The sequence below is a fragment of the Mastigoproctus giganteus genome, chromosome 13 (assembly GCF_048544385.1).
Source record: "Mastigoproctus giganteus isolate SK-2022 chromosome 13, ASM4854438v1, whole genome shotgun sequence".
Taxonomy (NCBI): Eukaryota; Metazoa; Arthropoda; class Arachnida; order Uropygi; family Thelyphonidae; genus Mastigoproctus; species Mastigoproctus giganteus.
The window spans coordinates 150,948,358-150,976,308 of NC_143587.1; the positions used below are offsets into that span (position 1 = coordinate 150,948,358).

At 36.1% G+C, this 27,951-nt stretch overlaps 1 protein-coding gene across 2 annotated transcripts in view; it reads right to left on the reverse strand.

The window, feature by feature from the left end:
* The window catches only part of Pat1 (Protein interacting with APP tail-1), a 246,621-nt gene that overhangs the window by 13,538 nt on the left and 205,132 nt on the right, over positions 1–27,951 (reverse strand). For both annotated transcript variants that reach the window (XM_090387853.1, XM_090387854.1), the window contains 2 exons: positions 20,618–20,703; positions 942–1,132 (listed from right to left, as the gene is read on the reverse strand). In XM_090387853.1, the coding sequence (XP_090243979.1) occupies positions 942–1,132; positions 20,618–20,703 (277 nt within the window). The remainder of the gene's footprint in view (positions 1–941; positions 1,133–20,617; positions 20,704–27,951) is intronic.

Below are 27,951 nucleotides of genomic sequence, written 5' to 3' on the forward strand. Positions count from 1 at the left end.
TGATGCCAAATCCGTACACGACCATCCATGGTGTGGAGTAAATAACATGACTCACCCGGCCAGCACACCTTTTTCCAGTCTTCTAACATCCAACTTGCATACTCTTTGCACCTGGCAAGTCTTTTACGCCGATGAACCTTGGTTAGGAGAGGATGCCGTAGGGGTTGTCTGCTGGTATAGCCCATGTTGTATTGGGTAGTCAACTCTTCATCGGTGCTGCGCCTGTTTGCCTGTATGAGTCGTCTGACTCGGCGCTTACCTCTAACATCAACCTTTCGCTGACCTTTCCAGTTTTGCTATTGGGTCATTGTTTGACCATTTTGACACCAGTCCTGGTACACTTCAACCTACGGCGCCTCTTGAATACTCGCTTGGGAAATTGAGGCGCCAGCTCGTCAAGCACCCACAACCTGTCCTTTATCAAAGTAAATCCGATAAATCCTTCCTTTTACCCATCACACTCGTAATTTTACTACGTACTGAACCACTGACACCTTATCTATATGTAGGTCGGCTAATGCTGCACTCTCGTACCTCACATGGTCAACAGGTTGGATTCAGTTTTCATAGGGGTGGTCAGTGATTCAGTGATCACTCAGTGTATATTCTCCATTTTTGTTTCATATTAGAATTTGAGAAAAAAGAATTCATTACTTTTCCCTTTATGGTTTCTTGTTTCAGCATTAAGAAATTTGGCTATAACGAAGCATTTGACACTGCTAAAAATTAAAATAAATTTTCTGTTGTTTTCTTTTGCAAATATAAAAACATACAAGGATGCTATAGCAATGGACAATCTTTTATAAATTCTGGATACTGTATTTAAAAACAGTGCACCTTTAATATTTTAATTGAAATAAATAATTACAAAAGTATAAGTAATAATAAATTTATTAATAATTAATAACAATTTTATTTATAATAAAATTTTAGAATTTTACCCGAAATCTTCGCATTGACTGATAGAGTCTTCCTAGATTTCCATAATGTTTTGCAGTTTGTACATTCATTTCTCCAAATGCTTGCTGAGCTAATTTAAGAGCTGACATATGAAGGTCTTGGGCTTCTTGAAGAAGACGCTGTTCTGCAGCCTTGTCATGATTGTCTATAGCTATTTCTTCTAAAATCAGAGCTAATGAATAAATATAATAAATTAGGTATAGTAAATATGGTCATTGACATAAGCCCACTAAATTGTTTAATAATCTTTTCAGAATGAAAGAGAAAATTATTTTTGGAGCCAGGTCAGGAGGAACTTTATAAAAGTATCAATACAAATAAAATGTTTTACTCTTACTGACAGAGTCCATTTTCTTTGGACTTTTTAAGGGCTTAACATGTAAGTAAAACCACAAAAAAACCTTCTTATTTAATTCCCAAAATGGCCAGGAAAAGAATCACATAGCAACTTTTATCTTAACATTATATGTATGTATAATTCTAAGTCTGTAAAAGAATAAGAGAAGTTTACCCCAATACGATATGTAGAACACTTCCGTACGACACTCTCCAGAAATTAAAACATGTTTTTAATTCTTAATGACAGAGTCCATTTTCTTTGGACTTTTCAAAGGCTTAACATGTAAGTAAAATATCACAGAAAACACCAGAAATTAAAACAACATGTTTTAATTTCTGGAGAGTGTCATATGAAGTGTTCTAATCATATTGAGGTAAACTTCTCTTATTCTTTTACAAATATTGAAATCAATGTAGATTGTATTGAGCATCACAGCTCTGGTTTACTATCAAATGTATAATTCTAAGATAATTCTGCTGTTGATAATCCTAGAAAGAAGAATTTATAAAATTTAGTTAGTGGGTACATAGTGTGTAGCATTAATGCTATTTCTAATCAATTAAACATTATATGCACATACACAATACATTATTATTTAGATGGATGTATATTTGAGAAATCTGTTTGATTTAGTGAGATCAAAAGGATTCTGTATTTCCTGAAATGCAACTCCATATCATTATGGAAATGATAAATTGCAGAGGATATGATTAATCTTTCTATACATTAAAATAATTTTCGTCCTAGTGATATTTATTTAGCCAATGGGAGAGGGATGCAGGTTATGTGGTAATACGTAACGAATACTAAAATACGTAACAGAAGCTTGTTTTACTGTGGTAAAACAAGCTTCGGTTTTAGTGTTCATGCTAGATAAACAAAGCACATGCTTTGTTTATTTAGCATGACAACGTGGTACCATTCTTGTATTCATATCTTAGGAAGAGTCATACACAGTGTTGAAAGCTTCTTTCATTTTATTTTATCAAAATGAAGTGAGCACACAGCAAGCAGGGGGTGAAGCCCCCTAGTTATCATGATAATTAATCATAACAGTAATGATAAATTACCAACTGTATAAAATGTATAAAATGGCAAAACTGTATAAAATGGCAAAACTGTATAAAATGGCAAAACATTTTTATGCACAAATTTGTTATAAAAATTTGAATGTATAAAATTAGCTTTAAACAGTACCAATACTGATATGAAGTGTTGTTATACTACACGACATCATGTCAATTATTCTGTTTTTAAAAACCAGTGAGGTAGAGTACGTATGGTAGTACCACTGTGTCTGTTACAGGTAGTTCCTTCCCGACTTTAAGAGTTAATTCGTTCCTAGCTTGCTCTCGTAAAGCGGGAATTTATTTCCCATAGACAATGTTAAAAATAGGGGTTACATTATCAACAATGAAATTAGTTAGCTAATTAGTTTGTTTAAACAATGATTGATTTATCCAAAGAAATGAAAACGTAGCCTGTAAAATCAAGCAAATTATAATAATAGAGAAATTATTTAAGACTTACAAATGTTAAAGAATGTTCATTCTTCATCATCATCGACTAAATGCACACTCGTTGATCACTCATTATTGGCTCGGAACTCAGTTTGTTGCACAAGGAATCATCTTCTTTAGAAAGAAAATCTTCTCTTTTCTTTTTAAATTTCAACAGCATGCATAAGCATTTTTTTAACGGAACGCACAAATTGCAACTAACACGATTTTCGCGGAGTAACAAGTTTACGAAGCTTAAAAAAAAAAAAGGAACGAAGAGAAGATTCTGAAATTTACGTGACCAAATAAACTGAAAATAATAATTAAAAAAATAAAATAGACTGACCATTTTCAGTTCAACTATTGTTTTGTCAGTGGTATGGTTTAGCCATGCGAGTAGTAGGCTTTCTGGCCTATTATTTTTTTTTCACTGCATAAGGACCACTGCTATGCAAATCTATTGCATTGGCGGTTTGATTTTAGTATCATTCCGTTGTTGCATGGATTTGTTTAGCATTCGAAATGCAGTGATTCCCTGACTATTATTCCCTGACATAGTTTATTTTATTTTATTAATTATTATTTTCAGTTCATTTAGTCACGTATTGTTGGTAGTCCATGTTCTACCTTAGTGAGATTTCACATAATTCGGAAACGGATGCCTTTGGTGTGGGGGGGGGCACTAAATTTCTTTTGAATTGGCTTGTATTTTCTAAATTACTTTAGGAATGCTGCTTCAACAGTACCCGCTTCTTTATCCCCCCCCCCATTTTATTTTTATTTTTTGTGATTTTATTGCCATGCTACTGGCATATATTTTATTTTAGTTTATTATATGCAACATGTAGTGGTTTGTGCTTTTCTGCTGCCACTGTTTTTAGCTTTTCTACTATTTTTTCTTATTTATTATTTTTTTTACCCCTCTATTTAATTTTTGGATTACATATATATATATATATACACACACACACAATCCATTCCGGTTATTTGGGACACATCGGGACTAGTGCATTTTGGTCCGATAAAGCGGCTGCCCCAATTATCCGAAGTGTCACGTAAATAGTTAAAAATACAATGTACCCCCCCTTTTTTTTACAATTGGTTCACTGTACAATCAAATCACGTTACGACGAACTCAACATAGTAAAGTACCGTTCACTATACGATGTGCAGTAAGCGGCAGTCATTGTGATCACGTTTGTGAACCGAATTTTAATTCTATTACACAGCGATTCTAATTAGCGAAAATAGGAGGAATATTATCCACAGGCTATAAAAGCAACAATATAATAAGCACAAATTTACCCTTTATTACCTTACCAATTATTGGAAGAATATACGTTGATAATAGAAATAATTAATATGTACTGTAATATGTACATATGAACTAGTTGACATTTCTGTTCACTGACATTTGTTGGGGGGGGGGTAAATTTAAAACAGTAAAAAGATAAGCAATCAATAACAAAGAACACGGCACACACAAATTGCAAGTAAAACTATATGGGCAAGTGAGAACGGAGTAACGAGTTACAAAGCTTTAAAAATAGGAATGAAGAGAAGATCTGAAAATTTATTTTTTTATGATTGAAGATTTCATGGAAGTGTAAACACATTTCATCATAATAACACACAGAATTCCAGCTGTCGGTATTATCGCAAATTCAATAAGATCGAGTTTACTGTCCGTTTATGATAGATTTCACTAACAGAAAAGCCCAATAAACGTAACTGCTAATTGTTTTTATTATTTTATGGTTGTGACCTCCAGAATTTTGACCGAACCATGTGGTACCCTTGGAGACAATCGTAGGGTAATCTCCAGTGCTGCGGTCTCCTGCCCCGATTAAACAGCATGCTGTCCCAATTAAGCAAAGTAAACCCTGGCTATTTTCTCAATTGGTTTCTGTTTTTTAAGATTTGTCCCAAATAAATGGCTGCTCCAATTAACAGGTGGCCCAAATAACCGGAATCCACTGTATATGGGTATTCAATGTAACCCTATAAAGGTAACGTTTAAAGAGTTACATATGAAAATAGTAATACAGTTGATGAAATGGTGTCAGTGAATGCAAAATTAATAAATAGGTATCACAGATGCACCTAAAAGCGCAAAGCAGCATTAAAGAATGCAAGAGTATATATAAGTTGTATTAACATATTGAATTAAATATGCATAAATGGATGGGAAAGTTATACAGTGCCAGTAACTAGCAGGGTGAGGAAAGTAGAAAAAGAAGTGCAGTAGATTTGTGAAAGGTGAAAGAAGGTTAAAATCCTACAGGTTACGATAATTAAGAAAATTATGGGCTGAATTACCAAGCCAATATGGATTTGTTTTAATAATCATTCATGAGATTACTTATAATTAACTCCCCATGTTGAATATTGGCTTATTTATATTTAACTATCCATACCGAGTCTTTACTGACTTTACTAATTTGTTTTAGGATACGGTTTATATTATATGTTGAATTTACCTCTTGTGGGTATTGAATTTTGCAAGCAACATACTATACCTTTTAATATCCATTTCTAGATTTTTCCACTAGAACCATATAGCAGCCTTCAGATTTTAGTGACTTTAGTCAATATCACTTAACTCTGAATATATATCACTTTATACAATCTCCTAACTATAAAGACATCCAAAAATATTTGGTTCCTTGGAATTACTTCTTATTCTCCATAGACTTGTTTCCTATACTGTTATAACTGAATTTTGAACTACACTACCAATGGATTTGTCAACTGGTTCTTTTTCCTGGGATACATCTACTATTCCTTCCACAGTGAATTCTTACCTGTGGATACATCTAATTTGATTTACATGGAATTATTTTCTGTTCATACTGCTATAGTTGATTCCTTGGAATTACTTCTTTTTCATGGGCTTAGCTGCACCTTTGGATCTTTAGTCACTATGTTACTTTTATTCCTGGAATTATACCTATTCATAATTGGATTCTTAACCACACTCCCACTGGATATAATGTCAACTGATTCTTTTTCCTTAGTTTCATTTACTATTATTTCCACAGTGAATACACACTTAATACTACCTGTGGATTTGACTATTTTATATACACGGAATTATTATTTCCTATTCTTCTATACTTTAAATGTTTCCTTGGAATCGTTTCATACTCATGGGCTTATTTCATGTTCTTTTAATATTGAATCCTTTACTACACCACTTTTGGATCTTAAGTCACAACATTACTTTTTTTCTATGGACTTAAACCAGTTCTTTTTCCTTGGATGTACCTTCATGCAAATTTGAATAGATCAATTTATTTATATCTTCAAATATTTACAATTTTTATTTTCTTTCTCTGATACGTTTACTATTCAATTTATTATAACGTAGCCCTATCTTTTGGTCTAACGTGTATATAGTTTTTGACACAATATAATTCTTTATATATCAACAGTAATGTTTAATTGTGTATGACTTTATCACAGTTAAAGCTATACTATTACAACTGCATCTCTTTTTCCAACGCTAATTACAGTAGACTCCCAGTTAACCAGCACCCGTGGGGATTGGCAGATGCTGGATAACTGTAGTTTTTTTTTTTTTTTTTTTAATGAAAACCCCAAACACGAAAGGTATCAAAACCTATAGTACTTAGTACCGTTCATGGGATAAAGGAGAAGTATGGGGGGAAGGGGGATGCCAGAAACTTTGCTCTAGAGACTAAACATGGGTTTCACCACTTAAAGCCTCCAATAAGCAAAGTGGTGGTATTTCACCAGTTGATGAAAGTCATCTACCACCTGTAGTTTCTGGTTTGCTTGAGAGTTAGTATTAAAAAAATACTTGACTATTATACAGTAATACCCCGAAGTTACGCGATAGGTGGGTCCGACGAAAATCGCGTAAATCGAATTCGCGTAAGTCGGGGTACAACTTTGCATATAAATACGTATAAATTTTGCTTAATTGGGTCCAAGGACTAACAAAAACACTAGTTTAGAAGAAAAATATTAATAAAATTGCAGTTCTTTATACATATTAATACAAAATATGTATTAAAAAAAACAAATGACTTACGTAAAAAAGTTATTTCGATGTCGATGGCTTCATAAAATCTAACAAATTTGTCTGACGACACAGCGCGTTCTTTTTTTCACGCAGAATTTCTTCGTAGCAAGCTAATATTTTTTTTTATTCCTTGCTTTGTAGCTATAACGCGTTCTTTGTTGGAGTCTATGTTTTCTAAAATTTTTAAGCCCTTTACAATTGAGTCCTTTTCAATTTTCAACCTGTCAAGTTTGCAATTGTCGTGTGCTTTTCACCGTTGCTTCATTTAGGCCTGTAGCACGTGCAATATCACATGGTCTTTCATTTCGCTCAAAGCGTTTCACAATTTCATATTTTTTCTCTATCGACAGAGGTGGACTGGCCATAAGCCTTACCGGGGAAACCCCGGTGGGCCAGTGTGATTTTGGCCATAAACCATAGTATGACGCCACTATAAATTTTCCCGGGTAAGAATTTTTGACCCAGTCCGCCTCTGTTTATCGATAATTGCTTTTCTTTTTCTCTCTGAATCTGCAGTGTCTTCACCAGGACGCTTCCTTTTCACACCTTTTAATTAAGTATTTTACTCATTTTTAGGGAATAAAGCACAATTACAAAACGAGGTGGCACTCTTGATACACATAAACAAAGCTGCGCGCATGTAGCATCTGAATAAACAACACCATAAAGGCAGAGATACACTATTAACACCTCACATTTCTAGGGGTTACTACCATAAAACAATAAAAATCCAGTTGCGTTTCTGCTAGTGGAATCTGTTATAAACTGGTAGTAAACTCGATCTAATTGCATTTGCGATTATACCGATAGCTGGAATTGTGTTGGTTTTTACGTTATTATGGTGAAATGTGTTTCCCCTTCACTGATATAAAAAACATAAAAGCAGCAAAGTTGAATTTTGTTCATCTTTCGCTCTCATTCTCCGCCGTCGCACCGTATATCGATAACATATGAAAAACGACCTTGAAGATAGTGGGCGGCAGCGTTGCCAAACGAAAAAAATCAAGAACCGCGTAACTCCGAGTTCGCGTAAGTCGGGGTATTACTGTACTAAGCCCAATACTTAGAAAATTAAGACAAACAGACAAATTTTACTAAAGAAACTGAGTTTTATTACAGAAACCACTTTTGAATACAATAACTTACAAAAAAACACGCTCAAAACTGTTGCAGTAGGTAGAGAGTTTACTGGGTACACATCACATGAGGATATCAGGATCTGCTGATGTAGCTGGGTCAGGATCAGGAGGGTCTGTAGATGGTTTTGGATCTGCATCAGTAGATGATGCTGTGCTGCCAAGCTTGATTTCAGCATTCTTCAAAAATGAAAGAATATCACCTTGCTTTGAGGTCTTACATCTCTCAGACAAAGTCAAGTTATGCATGATGTGGAGCTGCATAAGATGCTGAGAAGTGAAGAAGGGTTGCTGTTCTGCAAAAGCTATTAAAGTTTCAAATGCTGCAGTAGCTCTCTGGCAGGGTAATTTTCCCACCTGACACACATCGTCACCGCTTTCTTCCTCCTCTGCAACTTTCATTTTTCCATAATTCACAACAGCTTCTATAATGTCTTCCATATTCAGTGTGAGTTACTAGTATATCTTCATCCACAACAAGCCAGTCGTCTACTTCATCTCGAGGCAAATTCATTTCGTCAACTAACTCAGATTTCATCATAAACAGTGCTATTGACAGCTGTACTATTGCCTGGAAACTCCTCAAATTCGACAGAGGAGAACTTCTCAAATATCACAGCTGGCCACAACATTTCCGTAATGTTTCATTTCTCACCAAGCACAACTGATAGTGTAGATAGCATCTTTGAGGTTATATTTCTTCTGAAAATCCAGAATTGTCCCGTCAAAATTAGTCATTTTCTGCAAGAAGTCGCACCTGTAAAACATTTTTATGTTTTGCATCGCCCCCCCTGATCCATTGGTTGGATCAGACTTGTGATGTTAGCTGGAAGATAACACACAAAAATGTTGCCATTAACTAGCTCTTCATCAGGAGGATGTGTGTGTGACAGTTATCCAAGAGCAACAAAACTTTACTATTCTCTGGTAATCCTTTCTTTCGTAAATTTTCTTTAACGCTAGGGACAAACGAATAATGAAACCACTTGGTAAAGATTCCTGCGTCCATCCAACTATTACTCTGTGCACGATAACGTATGGAAAGGTTACTTATGCCTTTAAAGCACCTTGGTTTAGCAAATTTGCCAACCACACACAGCTTTCTTATTTCCTGATGCATTTGCACAAACGAGCAACAAGCTATTTATTTTGCATAAACCCATGAGCTACCTTCTCATTACCACCAGACAAAGCAGAATTAGGCAGACACTTCCACATTAGTCCTGTCTCATCTGAATTATAAATTTGTTCTGGGGCCAAGCCATTTTTTTTCACTATTTCACTAAACACCTCATGAAATGAAGCTGCAGCCTGAAAATCAGCCGATTTCTGCTCCCCTGACAAATCCAGCTTATGGATGCCGTGACGAACCTTGAATCGAGTAAGCCAGCCACTTGAAATTGAACACTTACCTTCAATTTTCATTTTCTCATGAAATTCTTTCGCTTTTTTTTGCAACATGGGTCCAGAAATGCAACCACCCTCGGATCCTTTCAGCGAAAACCATTCATACAGCACCTGGTCAAGCACTTCCATTCTTGTTGTATGAAGAGTATGATGCTTCTCTACACTCTTGTCACTCTCCGACTTGGCATAAAACTCTTTTATTTTCTGAGACTGAGCCTTAATGGCATAGATCGTTGACGAGCCAACATTAAATTCTTCCATGAGCACTGCATGACTTTCACCTTTCTCAAGCCTCTTGCATATTTCCATCTTCTGCTTGAGGGTAAGCACTACATGTTTACGCTTACTTGCTACCTGTTTCGGCATACTAGGAGTTGAAAGAGAACACAGAATTTGAATAACAATAAATCAACCAGTACACAGTGAATTGTCGGGAGTAAGAGACAAGCATGTGCCTACTCACAACGCAAAGCGGCGTGCCAAGTTTGAATCATTTTATCTAGAAATTAACATGTATCATTTTAATTTTTCAACTACCTACTATTTCCAAGATTTTTTTGTTGGTTGCTTGAATTCCAGTTAACGGAGAGTCTACTGTATAAATTATTTCCGTGCACTTGTATTCTAAATACGACTATAGAGGTCACTATGTTCCTGATATTTTGAATTTCCATGCTGCTTACCATTAAGTCAGCTTCGTTGCTATAAACTGCTTTATCATTTAAATATATTGTTCATTTGGTTGAACCCTGCTTGCATTCAGCTATTCTACTGAATTGATGCACTTCATCTCCCCACCAGGCCATTTTTTGCTTCGTATTACTTGTTTATGAGAACCCCAAACACGAGAGGTATTAGAACCTATAGTACTTAGTACCGTGCTTGGGTTGGAGGTTGAGAAGACGAAAGAAGATATTTGTTGATATTGGACTTGAACTTCTGTAGATTGTAATTTTCAGGAAATACGTATGAAGGAAGGTTGTTCCAGAAAACGGCAGTTGAATGAATAAATGAGGAAGATGAAAAGTTGGTTCTGTGGGTTTGAAGTTGGACAGTAAATGGATGTTGGCTGGTGGCGGCACGTGTTCGGACTGTTTTGAAAGAGAGAGCGGGAATTATAGAAGCCAATTCAGAAGAACAGTGCGTCTATGAGAAAGCGAGTGGAGAGACTCTGTTAGAGATGAATCATTAATTAACCTAACTGCCCTCTTCTGAATGGAATCAAGAAGCCTGAGAGAGGTTTTGGGGGCACCACCCCATATCTGGGAACAATATTCCATGGCAGGGCAGATTTGCGATTTATACAGCGTGAGCAGCTGTTTGGAAGAAAAGTAACGCCGAGAGCGAAAGAGAAAACCAAGTTTTTTAGATGCAGAGGAAGCAATATTTGTAATGTGCTTGTGCCAAGAGAGAGATTAGAAGTCAGGGTAATCCCCAAAAGAGATATATCATTTTGCCTAGAAATCGGAGTGTCACTAAAGGTAAGCATAGGAACAGAAGAATTCTTTTTGCGAGATATAAGACAAGACTGAACTTTAGAAGGGTTGAAATCAACTAAGTTGTCTTTGCCCCACTGGAGAATTACCTGAAGATCGGCATTTAAGGAATTGGCAGCAGATTTTCGAGAACTTGAAGCTGATTGGGAAGGACAAGGTTTCTCAAAATGGAAAGTTGAATGCAATGTGCTATCATCGGCAAAACTATGGATAGGATTTCCAGTCAATGGAAGAAGGTCATTGATATACAAGAGGAAGAGAGTGGGGGAAAGAACTGAACCTTGGGGGACACCGGCATTAACGGAGAAGTTAGAAGACAGAGAGCCATCTACCATCACCCTCAGTGAGCGATCAGAGAGAAAACTGGATAACCAAATACTAAAAACAGTTGGCAAACCATAAGATGGAAGCTTGTTTAGAAGACCTTTATGCCAAACACGATCAAAAGCCTTTGAGATGTCAAGAGCAACTACTTGTGTTTCACCGAACCTTTCCATTGAATTAGTCCATAAATGGTATCGTAAGCCAGAATGTCACCAGTGGATCGACACTGACGGAATCCATACTGGCGATCGTTGATCAGACGGAAGGTTTCTAGGTAGTTTAAAATTTGGCGGTTAATTGATTTCTCCATTACTTTAGAAAGAGTAGAAGTAATTGCAATGGGACGATAATTGGATGGGAGGGATTTATCACCCTTTTTAGGAACTGGTTGGATATGAGCAAATTTCCAAGCAGAAGGAAAAACACCTTTGGAATAAGAAAGTGAAAAAAGGCAGCAAAGAATAGGAGTAAGTTCAGGAGCACAGGTTTTGAGAACAAGCGGAGAAATACCATCAGGACCTGGAGCTTTCTTAGCATCGAGATTCATCAAAATCCTTCTGATATCCTTTTGACGGAAAACCACAGGAGGCATTGAATGGAGCGTGTTAGGAATGGTGGGAGGTGTTTTACCAAGATCATTAATACATGTGCTGGAAGAAAAATGGTATGCTAGCAGGTCAGCTTTATCCTTGGCTGAAGTGACAACAGAACCATCTGGTTTGGACAGAGGTGGGAGCAGAGATGGGCAAAAGTTGCGGCCAATAGCTTTGGCAAGAGACCAGAATGCTCGGCTACCATTAGGACAAGAAGCAAGTTTTCTACTCTTAGCCTGTTCAAACTCTAGTTTGGACTGATTAATAACTGCTTTACAATTGTTGCGAGCTTTGGTGTAGGCAGAAAATGAAACTGAAGAATTAGAAACAAGCCAATTACGATATGCAACATTCTTCTCTTGGACAGCCTTAGCACATTTATTGGAAAACCAAGGTTTAGATAAAGGGCGAGATTTTAAAGTGGAGTGTGGGATAAAGGATTCCATTCCTGCAAGAATAATTTCACTGACACGATCTGAGCAAAAGTTGATACCTGAAGTTTTGAAACAGTAATCAGACCAAGGAAAAGAAGAAAAGAAGTCTCGCAGGTCATCCCATTTTGCATTCTTGTAATGCCAAACAATATGAGGTTGGGAATAACCATGAGATAAAGGTTCCATTGGAGAGGAGACAATCACCAAGTTGTGATCTGAAGTGCCCAAAGGACCTCTCACTTCGACCTTGTACTTAGAAGGGTTGTTTGTGAGAAAAAGATCGAGCGTATTGGCTGTATGATTAGGATTGTCCGGTATTCTTGTAGGTAAATGAACAATCTGTGCTAGGTCATTAGTAATTGCAAAAGCCTCAGCATCTCGACCTGCTGGGTCGGTGTGACTAGAAAACGGAAGCCAGCTGGAGTTGTGAACGTTAAAATCACCAAGGAAAATTACCTCACTGTTAGGAAAGTTGGACTGGAGAAAGTCAAGTTGCAAAGAGAGGAAGTCAAAGAGCTCCAAGTGATTAATGGAGTTGGGAGAACGGTAGAGACAACAGATGAATTTGACACAATGAGGTAGAGAGATTTTAAGCCAGAGAAGATCAAAGAGAGGAGATTCCAAATTGCCAAGTCTCTGGCAGGGAATATCAGAACGGACATATGCACAAGTACCACCTTTGAGGCGAAAGGAATCATACAGCAAATAATTTGGACATCTGAGATGAGCAGTAGTTGAATCAACTGATAACTGAGATTCAGTCAGAAATAGTACATGGGGTTTGGAAGACTGCAAGTGGAAATGGACATCGTTGAGATTGGAATTGAGACCACGTATATTTGTGAAATGAATTAGGGAGTCCTTGGGAGGTTTAGATCTTTTCGCAGATAAGCTTGCTTTATTATTTTGACAATTCATGGTGTATTCAATAGTAAGAAAAAGTGGGTGGGACATGCTGTATGAAGTAATGAAATTTTTGGATATGGCGTACATGTGGTAAGAATATACCCAGATCCTTGACTTGTAATACTCCAGGTATCGTACACTTTCACTGCCTTATTTTACTTTCAGTTTCGTTTTAGATTCGTTTCTTGGCGTGTTCAGCACACATTTTTCTATACAAGCTTTTGATATTAGCTCCCTTTTATACTAATACTCACAAATGCCAAAGCCCTTACTATAAGGTTGGGCCTCAATCTTATAGTAAGGTTGTGGCCCAACTTAGTGTTGTTTAATTACTTTTTCTATGCTTTTTATCTTTCTGCTGTCTATTTCTAATGTTCTTCCCGTTCGTTAAACTATTAGTGCAATACAAGGGTGAAACGAACGTTCCTACTATCCTACTTCTATTGCTATTTTTCTTCTTTATTTATTTAAAATACTCCCTTTTCCCTTTCCCTTCCTCAATTTAATACCTCATCACCCTTATACCATTTGCTTGTTCAAAATTGATTTCCTATCTATACAAAATTAAATCCTAGAATAAATTCTACATATTCATTTTAACATTTTTTTTATTTTAACACGATACTTATTTTTAACTAAAGTATTTATACCTCAATAAATTATACTGCACTGGGATTACTTTGTCCATATTGTATTAGAAAGTGCTAATTTCATTCTCATTACTTGTTTTGGCCATTCACTTTTCTTCTACTACTATGGACAAGTATAGAAATGCAGTTCCTGATACACGGTCAGGTGTAGTCCTCTGATAAAATACCTGATCATGTATCAATAATTATTTCTATTATTTTCTGTTAGGGTGTATGTTTATATATATAATGTGTGGTTTGTAGAATAAATAAAGTGTCTGTGAAAATGGAAATGAAAAAGTCCACAAGGTGCCAGAACTAAGCAAAGTTTAAGGGATAGTAGAAAGTGGAAGTGAAGTAGTGGTTAAACAGGTGAAAGAATTTGAAAAACTTAGTGCAAAAATGAACTGGGACTGAGGGAAAAAAAAAAAAAAAAGGAATATACAAGTAAATAAATAAATAAATAACACTATATTCAGATATGGGAGGGCAATTTTAGTAAGAGGTCGAATCAGGGGAGGGCAAATATGCATAATCTGAATATAGTAGATGAAAATATGATACATAGCCTGGAAATTCATCAGGAGACTACTTCTGACCATGTATCAGGCACTGCATTTCCAAACTTGTCTGTAGTATTAGAAAAAAGGGAGCATATATGCAGCCTTTTATCATGATACTAGTAGACAAGGTAGTCCCTACGCAGTGTAAAACATGTAAATTAAAATAAATACAAATATATACACTCCCTAAAAGAAAAAAAAATTACTATAAAATGTAGGGGGGTGGGGGAATTTAAAAATAGAATGCAAGTAGAGTGAGAAAACGGATTATGAATGAAGTAGATGTGTCTCTTTCTCTCCCACCTTCTTCCTGACAACGTGCAGCTCTGCTGCCAGTGCCAACTGCTGATCTGTATTATGCTCCCTTGCGTGGTAACTTCATTTCCCTTCTCCTGGTGGGGCTTATCCCCACTGATATTTCTGGGTCCGCTTTCCCTATCATCCTCATACTTTTATCTGTTCCCTCCCCCCAGCCTTCAGTCTTCTTCCCTACTCTAACTTACCCAACCATTATGCTCGCTCTTAATCTAAATTAAAAACTTAACTTAGTGTCTAAATTTAACTCTACCCTAACTTTAAACTCCAATTCAGCCTTAACCTAATTTCCAGTGCTTACATTTTTTTTTTTTATTTTTTTATATAGGCCCTTGCCACTAAAATCTTAGGAAACTAAGTGGCAGGGCCTGCCAGAGTACTATTAAAAATCTACTGGGTGCCTAACCTGCTTCCCTGTGACAAAGTTTGGACAATGCTGGCTCCTACTAGGGGTCCAACGGCTAAATGGTTAATTTTTGAGGGACTCTACTTTAATAATAATAAAAAATTTGCACTATAATCCAAAATTAGGATTACAGTCAATATAAAAATGTAAAGCAAATAAATTTGCATATACAGTAAACCCCCGCTATTCGCGGTCGCTGATTTAATATAAAATGAAACCTAAAAACATGGGCATGGCTAAAATTATCTTTCCCGATCAAAACAGCGCTTAGTGGGTGGGGGAAGAGGGGTGACAAAATCACGAGCGTGGATGTTTCTCGCTAATCCTTGTTCAGTATGTGTTATGCACTTGTCATGGAAGGTTTCGTTGTTTGCTATTAATTTATATGCTTATACATTGAATAAATTTATCAATTTATAAATTGATATGCTTACAAAAGTGATAAATCTACCGCTTTGCAATGTAAAACAGACTTTTTCTAGTGTGTTAATGGAAGAAAGTGACTTTATTGTGGACAGGTTCTTTTTAAACCGTACAAAAATATGGCTACGAATAACAAGGGAAATGTGAAAAGATCAAAGAAGGTGATGACATTAGCGAATAAAATTGAGTTATTAGACAATTTCTAATGGTGAAAGTGTCTCCTCAGTGGCAAAACATTATAAAATCAATGAGTCAACGGTACGATCAATCAAGAAATCGGAAGAAAAATCCACCGTAGTGTCCGTGAAAACGCACTAATTGCTTCAAAAATTTGCTCTGTAACTCGTGATGTTAAATTATAAAAAATGGAAAAAGCTTTAAATCTGTGGATAGAAGACCAAACTCAAAATAAAATGCCGTTAAGTTAACTCATCATTCGTGAAAAGGCAAAACTCCTTTATCAACACTTTAGCGAAACTGGTGATAGCACTGGCGGGATAAGTTTTTTAGCTAGCAAAGGCGCTGGTTTGAAAGATTTGTTTGAAATTTCTAATAAATATTACATTTAATATTAAATTGTTTCTTATTTTCATTTCGATGCCATATGCTTGCATTTCACTAATTACTGTCTATGTACATAGTCATATTATGAAGGTATATAATAATACATACATAGACAAAATTTCAGACTAGTTTTTCTTATATATTTCATACTTTGGAATGGAACCCCTTTATTACTATGGGAGCCATAACTCAGTATTCGCGGCATTTCTCAGGAATGTAACCCCCGCGAATAGCGGGGGTTTACTGTACACATATTTCTAAGAGTAAAAATTAAGAATATGTAATACACAACACATACATATTCTAATAAAACTTTTATTTTTGGTATCAAAATCAGGTACAAGTATAAATACCATGATAATTTTATAAGGAACACTAACGCTCATGGTTAAGCTACTGGAAATCATTGATTTCGGCTGTGCCCATTGCCATTTACAGGCCCTAGGCACATGCCTAGTTTGCCTAGGCCCAACAACAGGCTCTGAATTATACTAAAATTGTTACTTTCTTTATCTGTACAGTAATACCCCGACTTACGCTACCCCGACTTACGCGAACTCGGAGTTACGCGGTTCTTGATTTTTTTCGTTTGGCAACGCTGCCGCCCACTATCTTCAAGGTCGTTTTTCATATGTTATCGATATACGGTGCGACGGCGGAGAATGAGAGCGAAAGATGAACAAAATTCAACTTTGCTGCTTTTATGTTTTTTATATCAGTGAAGGGGAAACACATTTCACCATAATAACGTAAAAACCAACACAATTCCAGCTATCGGTATAATCGCAAATGCAATTAGATCGAGTTTACTACCAGTTTATAACAGATTCCACTAGCAGAAACGCAACTGGATTTTTATTGTTTTATGGTAGTAACCCCTAGAAATGTGAGGTGTTAATAGTGTATCTCTGCCTTTATGGTGTTGTTTATTCAGATGCTACATGCGCGCAGCTTTGTTTATGTGTATCAAGAGTGCCACCTCGTTTTGTAATTGTGCTTTATTCCCTAAAAATGAGTAAAATACTTAATTAAAAGGTGTGAAAAGGAAGCGTCCTGGTGAAGACACTGCAGATTCAGAGAGAAAAAGAAAAGCAATTATCGATAAACAGAGGCGGACTGGGTCAAAAATTCTTACCCGGGAAAATTTATAGTGGCGTCATACTATGGTTTATGGCCAAAATCACACTGGCCCACCGGGGTTTCCCCGGTAAGGCTTATGGCCAGTCCACCTCTGTCGATAGAGAAAAAATATGAAATTGTGAAACGCTTTGAGCGAAATGAAAGACCATGTGATATTGCACGTGCTACAGGCCTAAATGAAGCAACGGTGAAAAGCACACGACAATTGCAAACTTGACAGGTTGAAAATGAAAAGGACTCAATTGTAAAGGGCTTAAAAATTTTAGAAAACATAGACTCCAACAAAGAACGCGTTATAGCTACAAAGCAAGGAATAAAAAAAAATATTAGCTTGCTACGAAGAAATTCTGCGTGAAAAAAAGAACGCGCTGTGTCGTCAGATGAATTTGTTAGATTTTATGAAGCCATCGACATCGAAATAACTTTTTTACGTAAGTCATTTGTTTTTTTTAATACATATTTTGTATTAATATGTATAAAGAACTGCAATTTTATTAATATTTTTCTTCTAAACTAGTGTTTTTGTTAGTCCTTGGACCCAATTAAGCAAAATTTATACGTATTTATATGCAAAGTTGTACCCCGACTTACGCGAATTCGACTTACGCGATTTTCGTCGGACCCACCTATCGCGTAACTTCGGGGTATTACTGTACTAGTGATAACAAATTTATTCTGCAAATCTTTAATATGCTTATATAGAAGCTTTATATCATATTGCTTAAAGTTTTTACAGTAAGAATATTATCTCTAAAAATTTTCATTATGCAATTTTTAATGGTATTGATCTGGATTTGAAATGTTTTCATGTGTGTTGTATTCATAGGCCATTTTTTAAATCAAACTGTAACAAATCCATTTTAATAGAATTTTGTATTCTATCTAGTTAAAAGTGGTGTTGGGCCTAAATCTGAATCCTCTAAGCATGATCTCCAATGCATAATCACCAACAATGTTAATATCACAACTTAATATGTGCTTATGGTATGGGTCTATATATTTTTTTATATTTAGCATCTTTGATAATCAATTTCTGTACAGTTAAAGTTGGCAAATGTTTTGGTAATTACAGAAAGCCAAGATTATGCATAACTGTATATAACTCCTATGTTATTGATACCGATCTCACAATTTCTGATCCCACACTAAGATAATATTGCATAATACTATACGTATGTGAGTGTAATCTTACGGGAATCTAATTTAATCTCTCTCTCTCTCTCACACACACACACACACACACACACACACACAACTACAGAGAAGGCACTCTTCACCAAGTCTACTGTGAGTACTGAACATTATTCAGTCCAAGCAATATCAAGTTGGCTAGTAAACACCCGAAGTGAATTCACTTGAATCTATAAAGAATATCTATGATATTACAATAAAGTGTCAATTATCTGGAATAATTAAAGCCAGACCTCTTCCAGATAATAATGTAAGGTAAAATTAAATAAATTCTGTTATAATATATTAAGGTAAAACAAAAAGACTTTTCAAATAGTGTGAAAAAAAAAAAAAAAAAAATTATTTAATTAAAAATAACTTGTACATAAAAATTCACACATTTACATATGTATGTATATTCGATAAGTATTTTACTGCAAATTATGTGGAAAAAATTTTAAAGTAATTTAAAAATGTTTGATCATTTTTTGTTTCGTTCGTGGTTTTTTGCTATGAAATCTCTCAAGTTCCTTAATGATATCAATTTGATTATATCACATTTTCCTTGGTTTCTGCCCATTTCAGTGCTGTTTCTTTTCGTTGACATTTTACTGTAAAAAACTGAAAAATAATAAATCACACATTCGGGCCGATATTATTCTTACCGAATCTGGAGCTAAAGTAAACATACCATGAAATGAAGAGAACAAAATATGTAATGGAAAATTTGGTTCAAAATTCGAAAGAAATGACTAAACTCTATCACTCATGGTTTCCAAGAAAACCCAACCCATTAGTCCTAACCCAACATTTCACCAGATATAAAACGTTAAAAAACAGCCAGAAATACTCTCCAGAAAAATGTTACAAAAACGGAGATAATAGTAAAAGAACTATGTGAAATCTTTCTTATTGCAGAGAACCTCAAACGAAAGGTAATGGATGTTGATCCTAACATCGAAAGAAGCATGTTATTTTGCCAGGGCCTAGAGAAGCTTGTTGTTGGCTATCGGAAATTGTACGATGAAAAAAAGAAAGCCAACACTATTCAAATATTTCCGTAACAAATAGTTTCTTCATTGTGTATTTTATGCAATAAATATTTAATTCTATAATTATTTTTATTATCTTTTTCATGGTATACAGTTCAAGTTATTTAAAATTCTTTATGGACATTCTTGAAGCTCATGGACCAATTATAATTTTTCCTATTGATTATTATATTCGATTAACGAGTTTCCGTTTTGCGTGATGAACTCGGACAAATTAATCAAGACCAGCCTGTATATCCCTCCTCCAACGAAACTGTACTGTTTCATGTGAAAGAGATTATCCAACGCATATTTCAACGACTGCAGCTGAGCCAGCCCACAAATGATTCCACTCAACACATACAGGCAGTTATTCCCCCCCCTCCCGAGGAAGGCCTCTACAAACAAGGCAATAAGACAGCAAAACACGACAAAATGTATTTCTCACATTGCAACTTTTTTCTATAATGGAGTTGGAATTCCTTGGTATGACTGCTGATTAGTTTATTTAGTGAATTCTCCAAATCAAAAGTTGCAAGCATATCTAAGTTGCCAAATGGGGGGGAACAGTCAGATTCCATTGAATATTGACCAAATGTAAGAATAAAGTTTTTAATGACAATATTTTCAACATCTAAATGAACTATCATTATATGAGCAACAGGATAACAACTACAGAAACGTTTTAAAGCTTATCCATACAAAAAATATTCAGACAGAGCACCAACCTCAGGAAATAAAAGAGTGCACTATTCCTGGTGGCTACCCAATCTCATAGACTAATACAATCTGCACATGGCCATTTCTTTGTTTTCTGTTCTTAATATTTCAGATCTCTTATCTTTTACTAAAAACTTGCAGAACTAAATGAAGACTGGGGAGGGATGGAAATAATGTCTATTGGCTACCAACCTCCAACCAGGAAACAGCACATAATATTTGCATGTTAATTTCAAAGCTCTACTTTTTCATTCAAACAAAGCTTAAAAGAGGAGCTTAAGCATATAATTCTTCCAAAAGCACAAAATGACAGTTAAATAGTTTCATTTACAGACAGTTTCTGTATGATCACACATCAATCAAACTGCATTTTTATTGATAAAATAGGAGTGTACATTTTTCTCATTTAATATGACAACTTACAACAACATAGTTCAATCTTTACAAGTTTTCATATTGCAGTAATTTTTTTACATTATATAAATTGTTACATATACAGTTTTATGGTCCTACCTTTCACTCTTTTAGATGACGCAAGTAGTAAATGATTGGCAGGTAAAAGATGATGCATGATCTCCATTGCTTTTTCTGCATGATCCCTATAACACCAAGCATAATAAATATTAGTATTACAATGAATAATACAATTCATAAAATTTTAACTAATTCAATGATGATATGCAATAACAGTCCAAAAGTAGGTAACATGCAATTGCAACAATTCTATTTATATGCTGGTTTTCAAAGAAAGTGCATCACCTAGGAATTTCACATTTCTAACCCTTTTTCGCATGCTTTGTTACATTAATGACTAGCATCACAAATAGAAATATAAAAAAAAAAAAAAAAAAAAAAAAATTTTTATTAATAGTCAAGGCAAAGCTAAGTATTATTTGACAGGAACTCTCAAAATATTCCAAAATGAGCATTTGCAACCTTTATACAACAGTTTTGGTAAACACAACAATTATGGCTGAAATGTTATCAGAAGCCCTCAATTTGCTTCAGTTTATCATTTTAAATGGAAAACAAAACGAAAAGTTCACCAGGTGCAAACTAATATTTAGTTGAATTGCCTCTGGCCCTGATGACAGTAGCACACTGTTGAGGTATTGACAAGATCAATTTCTGAAGATAATCAACTGATAGTTCGTGGTTCCAAGCACGAATTATGGCTTCCTGAAGTTCACGAAGGGTCTTTGGTTTCTTTCTGGCAACTGCAAATTCCACATGATGCAAAAGTAACTACAGAAGTACCTACTTACACTTTTCACCCAATGACAAGGAGCAGAGTTGTCCTGAAAGATGCAGTTACTTGGCAGGTTGAAATGGTCTCTAATGGTTGGCAGCAATTTGCCTTCCAATATAGTCAGGTATCCATTAGCATTTACGGAACCTTTTATAAACTGCAGGTCACCTACTCCACTATATGAAATGCACCCCCATATCATTTGGCTGGTAGGGAATTTCACTGTAGACACTTGTTTGCGTTCGGTTCCTTTTTTCCTATCAGCAGAACCAGTATTCTTGAGTTTGGAAAGAAATCTACTCACTGTCGACTGATTACATGATACTCTATAAGCAATATGATGGGAAGAACATCCTTCCTCACATAAAGCAACAATAGCACTCTTTATTCATGGCGTCAACTGCGCGTAAGTGGCTATCTTGACACAAGCAAGGAATGACTGCAACTCTTGCAGAGCGTGCTTATATAGCTGTAAGTCACAGCGGGTGCAATATTACATCATCACCTACGCATGTCAATCTTATCTGATGCAATCTGTAAGAAATATTACCATATACTTATGTTATTCGGACAACAATTACACTTTTAAGAGGTGATGCACTTTCTTTGAACACCAGTGTATAAATGATAGTTACTTTATAATTTCCTGCTTATTTCCTTTTTTTCCTTACGGTTCTGAGTTAAAAAAAAAATAACATTGTAATATACTCTTTTGTATCTATAACCTTAAAACATTGATTTCACAAGTACAAAAGAAAATATCATAATACAAGGACAATATCTATCCCTTGGACTTTTCCTTACACCAAAATCTGTCTTCCTATAACAGGTTAATTCACTCACTTAGCTCATTGCTCCAAGAATTTATGTGTACTTTATTTTGGAGTGATGCTCTGATTTTATAAAGGACCACAGAAATATACATAACAAAATAAATTATTTTATTAGATATTACATTATCCTCCAAAAAAGTATCATTTCCACAGCCCATTTGAACGTCCCTGATAAATAAATAGTAGGTAAGGAATGGTATGAGCCCAGCTTACCAATTTCGAGAGGAGTTATTATCATCATCATCAGATGTCACACTGCTGACTTGTCAAGTCATGCAGTTGCTAGCAATCTACATCATCCAAAAGTTGACCATTAGTGATATTATAATGAAAGAGAAGTATGACGGTACAAGTGTAATGTCCAAAATCCGGCAACCTGGACATCACCAGTTTTCGGATAATAGATCTAATCAAATGTGAAATGTCAGAATTAAAGTATGAATAAAGGGAGAATGCAGTGGAAGCATGGCAATCTACTTTTTGATAATTTTTTTTATGTGATTAACTTAATTTTAGACTACATTATTTTGTTTTTATTTATTCATTTACCCCTTAGGCCACAGATCCACAATTTGGAAATAAAAATTTAGAAGCTTGGCACTAAGAAGTTACTGAAGCAATTGCCTACAATATCACTCAAATAATATTCAATTTTAAAAAAAAATAAACAGAAACAAAATAATTCACAGGATATTTTTTTTTGTAGGATGACTTTTTATACTTTTCTTTTTTTATTTGTAAAAATAAAAAAATTCCTCCAATCAGACAGGAATCAAACCCAAACCTCTCCAAACAAGTGACAAGCAGCAAAACCACTATAATATCAAGGACTTCAGAATGTGGTGTGATTTGATTGTTCTTGGCACAAGAGCTACTATGGCTAAAATGCACCCAAAGGGTATTTTATAAGGCAATTTTGTTTGTCTTTATATTTTATTGGGAATGATTTCTAAGGGTCATAGAGTGTCTATAATTTACTGCAGAGATATCTGATTTCCTTGAGGAACTGAAAAACATCTGCTATATTTTTTCTGTCTTCCAATATGGTTTTGAGAGTGAAGGAGTGATGCTTGGTTATTATCTCCTTAAAACAGTTTTGGCATTTGGCTGCAAAAGCTGGACATGTAATTAGTACATGTTCTACTGTTTGTTGTGTGTGGCAGGTAGGACATAGAGGAGGATCCTCTGCCCGCAAGAGATGACAGTGGCTGAAATTAGTGTGTCCTATTCTTAACCTTACAAGTTTCACTTCGTCATATCTATTTTGTTGTATGCTGAATCTCCATGGTTGGAGTAAAATTTTAATTTGGTGCAATTTGTTATTGGTTAGAACTTGCCATTGTGGCTGCCATTGATGTGTCTTGCTATGATGGATAACTTGTTTGTAGTCTGAGAAAGGAATGTATTTGGGTGCAGATATGTTGCTGTTTGCTTCTTTAGCAGCATTGTCTGCTTGTTTGTTTGTTGCCATATATTCTGACATGACTTGGGATCCAGCAAAGTCTAATGTTATGACCTTGTTCAATGGGCTTTGATATTCGGCATTGGATTTGTTGCTGGAGTGGATGTTTATTGGAATTGACATTTTTGTATAGCTATCAAAAATGTCTAGCTATCATAGAGCTAAGGAAGTCCATGAAAATGATGCTGTTCTGAGAGCTTGAAAGTTTAATTTGATTTAAGACTAACATTATGGCTTGCAGTTCTGCAGTATAAATGCTGTAATCTTTTGAGAGTCTTTGGGCCAATGTGATATCTGAAGAATAAACTGCTGCACCCAATCGAGATTAAGTTTTTAAGCCATCTGCATATAGGATGCAATGATCTAAAAATTGTGACTTGTAAGCAGCATGCAGATGTTGATATGTGGAAGTGCTTGTTTGTCCCAAAAGTTGAAAGAGAAGTCATATGTAAGCTGTTTGATTATCCATGGCAGCATATACTGCTTCGTCAGTGGAGTAATCAAATCTAATTAAGATCTCTACTGTGGAGAAGGTTTTTAAGTCTTATGCTCATAGGTTTATTGATTCTTTGTTGTTGTTGATAATGTTGTTCCCATTCTGATGTAAAAAGAGTTTTCTGTAGGGGGTGACTTCGTAGGGATTTTATTTTAGCTCTCCATAAGAAAGTAATTGGTTGTCTTCTAATTTGTAAAGGAGGTTCTTCGGCCTCAGCGTACAGGCGAGGTGTGGAAAGCTCCAAGAGCAATTCGAAGCACACAGTGACGTACTGGGTCGAGCCATCTCAAGACACTGGGTCCCGCTGAGTCACAGACTGGGGCACCATAGTCTAACTAAGACCGAATGAGTAGGCGAAATAAACGGAGTATTATTGTTCTATCTGCTCACCAGGATATGGCAAATAGGACTTTTAAAATATTCATTTTCTTCAGACAGCAGACTTATGTGACAGATATGCTCTAAAAAGGCCAATTTTTTGTTAAAAAAACAATTCCTAAGAAACGGACACTATTTTAAACTGGAATTATCTGTTCTTTCAACCAGAGTTTTGGATCCAGGTGGCGACTCCTTTTTCTACAGAAATGTATACATGTGGTCTTTTGTATAAAAATTCTATATCCATTTCTTTCTGTCCATTTTATGACTATGTTTATAACTACTTGTAATTGTCATTCTATTGTCCTCATATTAGCATTAGCATTAGTAGAGGAATTTGATGCAAGAAAGCAAGCTTATGCAGCATCAGCCAAAAAAAAAAAAAACCCTACTTCCACTTCACCCCTCTGTGCGTTCAAAATACCTGTCCACCTGAGCCTTAAACTTATTTAGGCTATCAACCTCCACCACAAGGGATGGAAGTCTGTTCCACCAACCAACCACCCGCTGGCTAAAGGCAAATTTCCGCACGTCTCTCCTACATCTGTCTTTCCTCAATTTGAATTTATGCCCTCTCAGGTGATTTTTCTGAGCTAGAGGAAGAATCCCATCAGCATTGAGCATGCTTAAACCATTCAAGGCTTTATACACCTCTATCAGATCACCTCGCTGGTGCCTAGTCTCCAGACACTGTAATTTGCAAAACTTAAGCCTTTCTTCGTAAGAGCACCCCTTTGTTCCATTCACTAATCTTGTTGCCCTTCTCTGTACTCGTTCCAGCAGCTCTACATCCTTCTTGAAATGAGGCCTCCAGACCTGTATACAGTACTCTAGGTGTGGCCTGACCATTGCCTTATACAATGGAATAATCACCTCCTTATCCCTGCTGGAAAAAATTCCTGTATATCATTGACAATACTCCATGAGCTACTCTTGCAGCCCGTCTGCACTGCTCAGAAAACTTCATATCTGCCTGCACAACCACCCCCAAGTCCCTTTCATTCTCTAACACTGTCAGTGTAGTACCACAGAGTTGATACGTTGCTCTGGGGTTGCTGTTTCCCATGTGTAGTTCTTTACATTTGTCAATGTTAAACTTCATTTGCCACCTCTCAGCCCATCTGCTCAACCTTTCCAGATCCTGCTGCAGCAGCATAGTGTCAGTAGTGTCCTTGACAACCCTGCCAACCTTTGTATCGTCTGCAAACTTGGACATTAAGCTTGATATACCATCATCAATATCATTTATAAATACAGAAAACAATAATGGACCCAACACTGAGCCCTGAGGGACTCACTAATAACATTAGTCCACGATGAGCAGTGTCCATTGATTACCACTCTCTGTCTTCTCCCCCTCAACCACCCCTTTATCCATAGCAGCAATTTGCCTCCAATGTCACACTGCTCCAATTTGTGTAGCAGTCTTCCATGTGCAGCAGTATCAAAAGCCTTTCTAAGATCCAAGTATATAATATCAAAGTTATTCCCTGCATCCAGTTCTTTTGTGACTGCATCATAGTATCCAATCAAGTTGGTCAGGCAAGACTTCCCCTTAACAAAACCATGCTGTGTCTGAGCTATAACTGAAGTTTTGTCTAAATGATCCTGCAGTGCTTCTTTAACCAGTGCCTCCATTAATTTTCCTGGAACAGAAGTTAAGCTCACAGGTCTATAATTACTTGTGTCAGCCTTTGATCCTCCTTTGTGAATTGGGGTCACATTTGCACATTTCCAGTCTATGGGTACCTCCCCTGAGTCCAAGGAAGCTCGCATAATTATGGCTAAGGGTTTACTTACTTCCTTTGCTGCCTCCTTTAATATAACTGGATAGATCCCATCCACCCCGGGTGCCTTTCTTGTGTTTATCTTCAACAGTTTCTCCTCCACTTTACTCCCAGTTATTTCAAGATTCTGTAGCTTACTGCTAGAGTTGAATACACCTCTGGCATTCCCCTTGCGGAATAACTCCTCATGTGTGAATGTCGATGCAAAATATTCATTTAGTTTGTTAGCTACCTGAGCAGGATCATCAACAGTTGACCCATCAATATCAAGTGGACCAATCTGATTCATCCCCTTCCTTCTAGAGTTTACATAAGTAAAGAACTCTTTGCTGTTTTTCTTTGCATCCCTTGCCAAGGATTTCTCGTAATCACCTTCGCTTGCCTAACCTCCTTTGTAACTTGGTTGCATATCAACTTGTATCTATCATAGGCTTCTGTGTCATGTGTTAATTTGTAAGTATCCCATGCATTTTTCTTCTCTGCCATATGCCTCATTAGTTCATCTGACATCCATTTTGGCCTAAACCTTGAACAATATTCCTTAGTTGGTATGTAAAGCCTAGTAGCTTCCAAGATAAGTTCTTTGAATGCTTCCCATTTTGAATTTGCTGTTGGTAACATCATCAGTTGGTCCCACTGTATAGAATTTAAATACTGTCTCAGTCCATCGTAGTCGCCTTTACGGAAGCAATAACCCTTCCCTTTACCCCTAATGGTAGTTACCTCTTTGAGCACTTGATAAGAAGTGCAACATATTCAACTGTCTATGCTGAAATCATCAGCATAGACAGTTGTGAAGATGTTGTTTGGTATTTGTTCTGTTATTGTATTGAAGTGGATTGCAAAAAGTATGGCACTTTAGCACAGATCCTTGAGGGACTACTTCCTGATAGGATGCTTTAGAAAGTGTGTTGTTTATTAAAACTTGGAAAGTCAGAATCTTAAGGAAATTACCTATGTAGAGGGGTAGATGTCCTCTAAGGCCAAGTTGATGTAACCTTCTAAAGTATGCCATAGTGCCAGGTGGTATCATATGCTTTCTAGATATCAAAATTAACCATGACTTGATGTTGTTTTCTGAGAAAAGAATTTCTTACCTGATTTTCCAGTTGTACAGGACAAGGACAAATGTACAGGACAAGGTCATTTCAAAACTGGCAATGGGTTTTTGGTTGTTTTTTCTGGAAGTAACCAAAGTAAAAGAACATGGTGTCGCTGTCATTTTGAATAAGGAATTTAAGGTCTCTTCTTGGATACAATCCTATTAATAGTAGAATGATGACTGTTAAACTTCACAGCCAGCCAGTAAATTTTACAGTTTTAGTTGCTTGTTATTTGGTTTTTAGGAGCATTAGCAACTAAGGCCATATTGCTCCGGGGATATGTGGTGGTCATTCCCTGACCTTTTTTGCATCCTCCGTATTTGGTGGTCACGGGCTTGAACCCTGGTCTAATCAAGAAACGTGTGCTACGCACTGCTGCACCTGGGTTTTAGTTGCATATGCACCGACATCAACATCCACAGACGAAGATATGGACGTTTATTATGAAAATCTCCAGTCAGCTCTTGATCTGGTCCCAAAAAAGGACCAGATCAAGAGTCATGGGCGATTTTAATGCAAAAGTAGGCAAGACAGTTTCT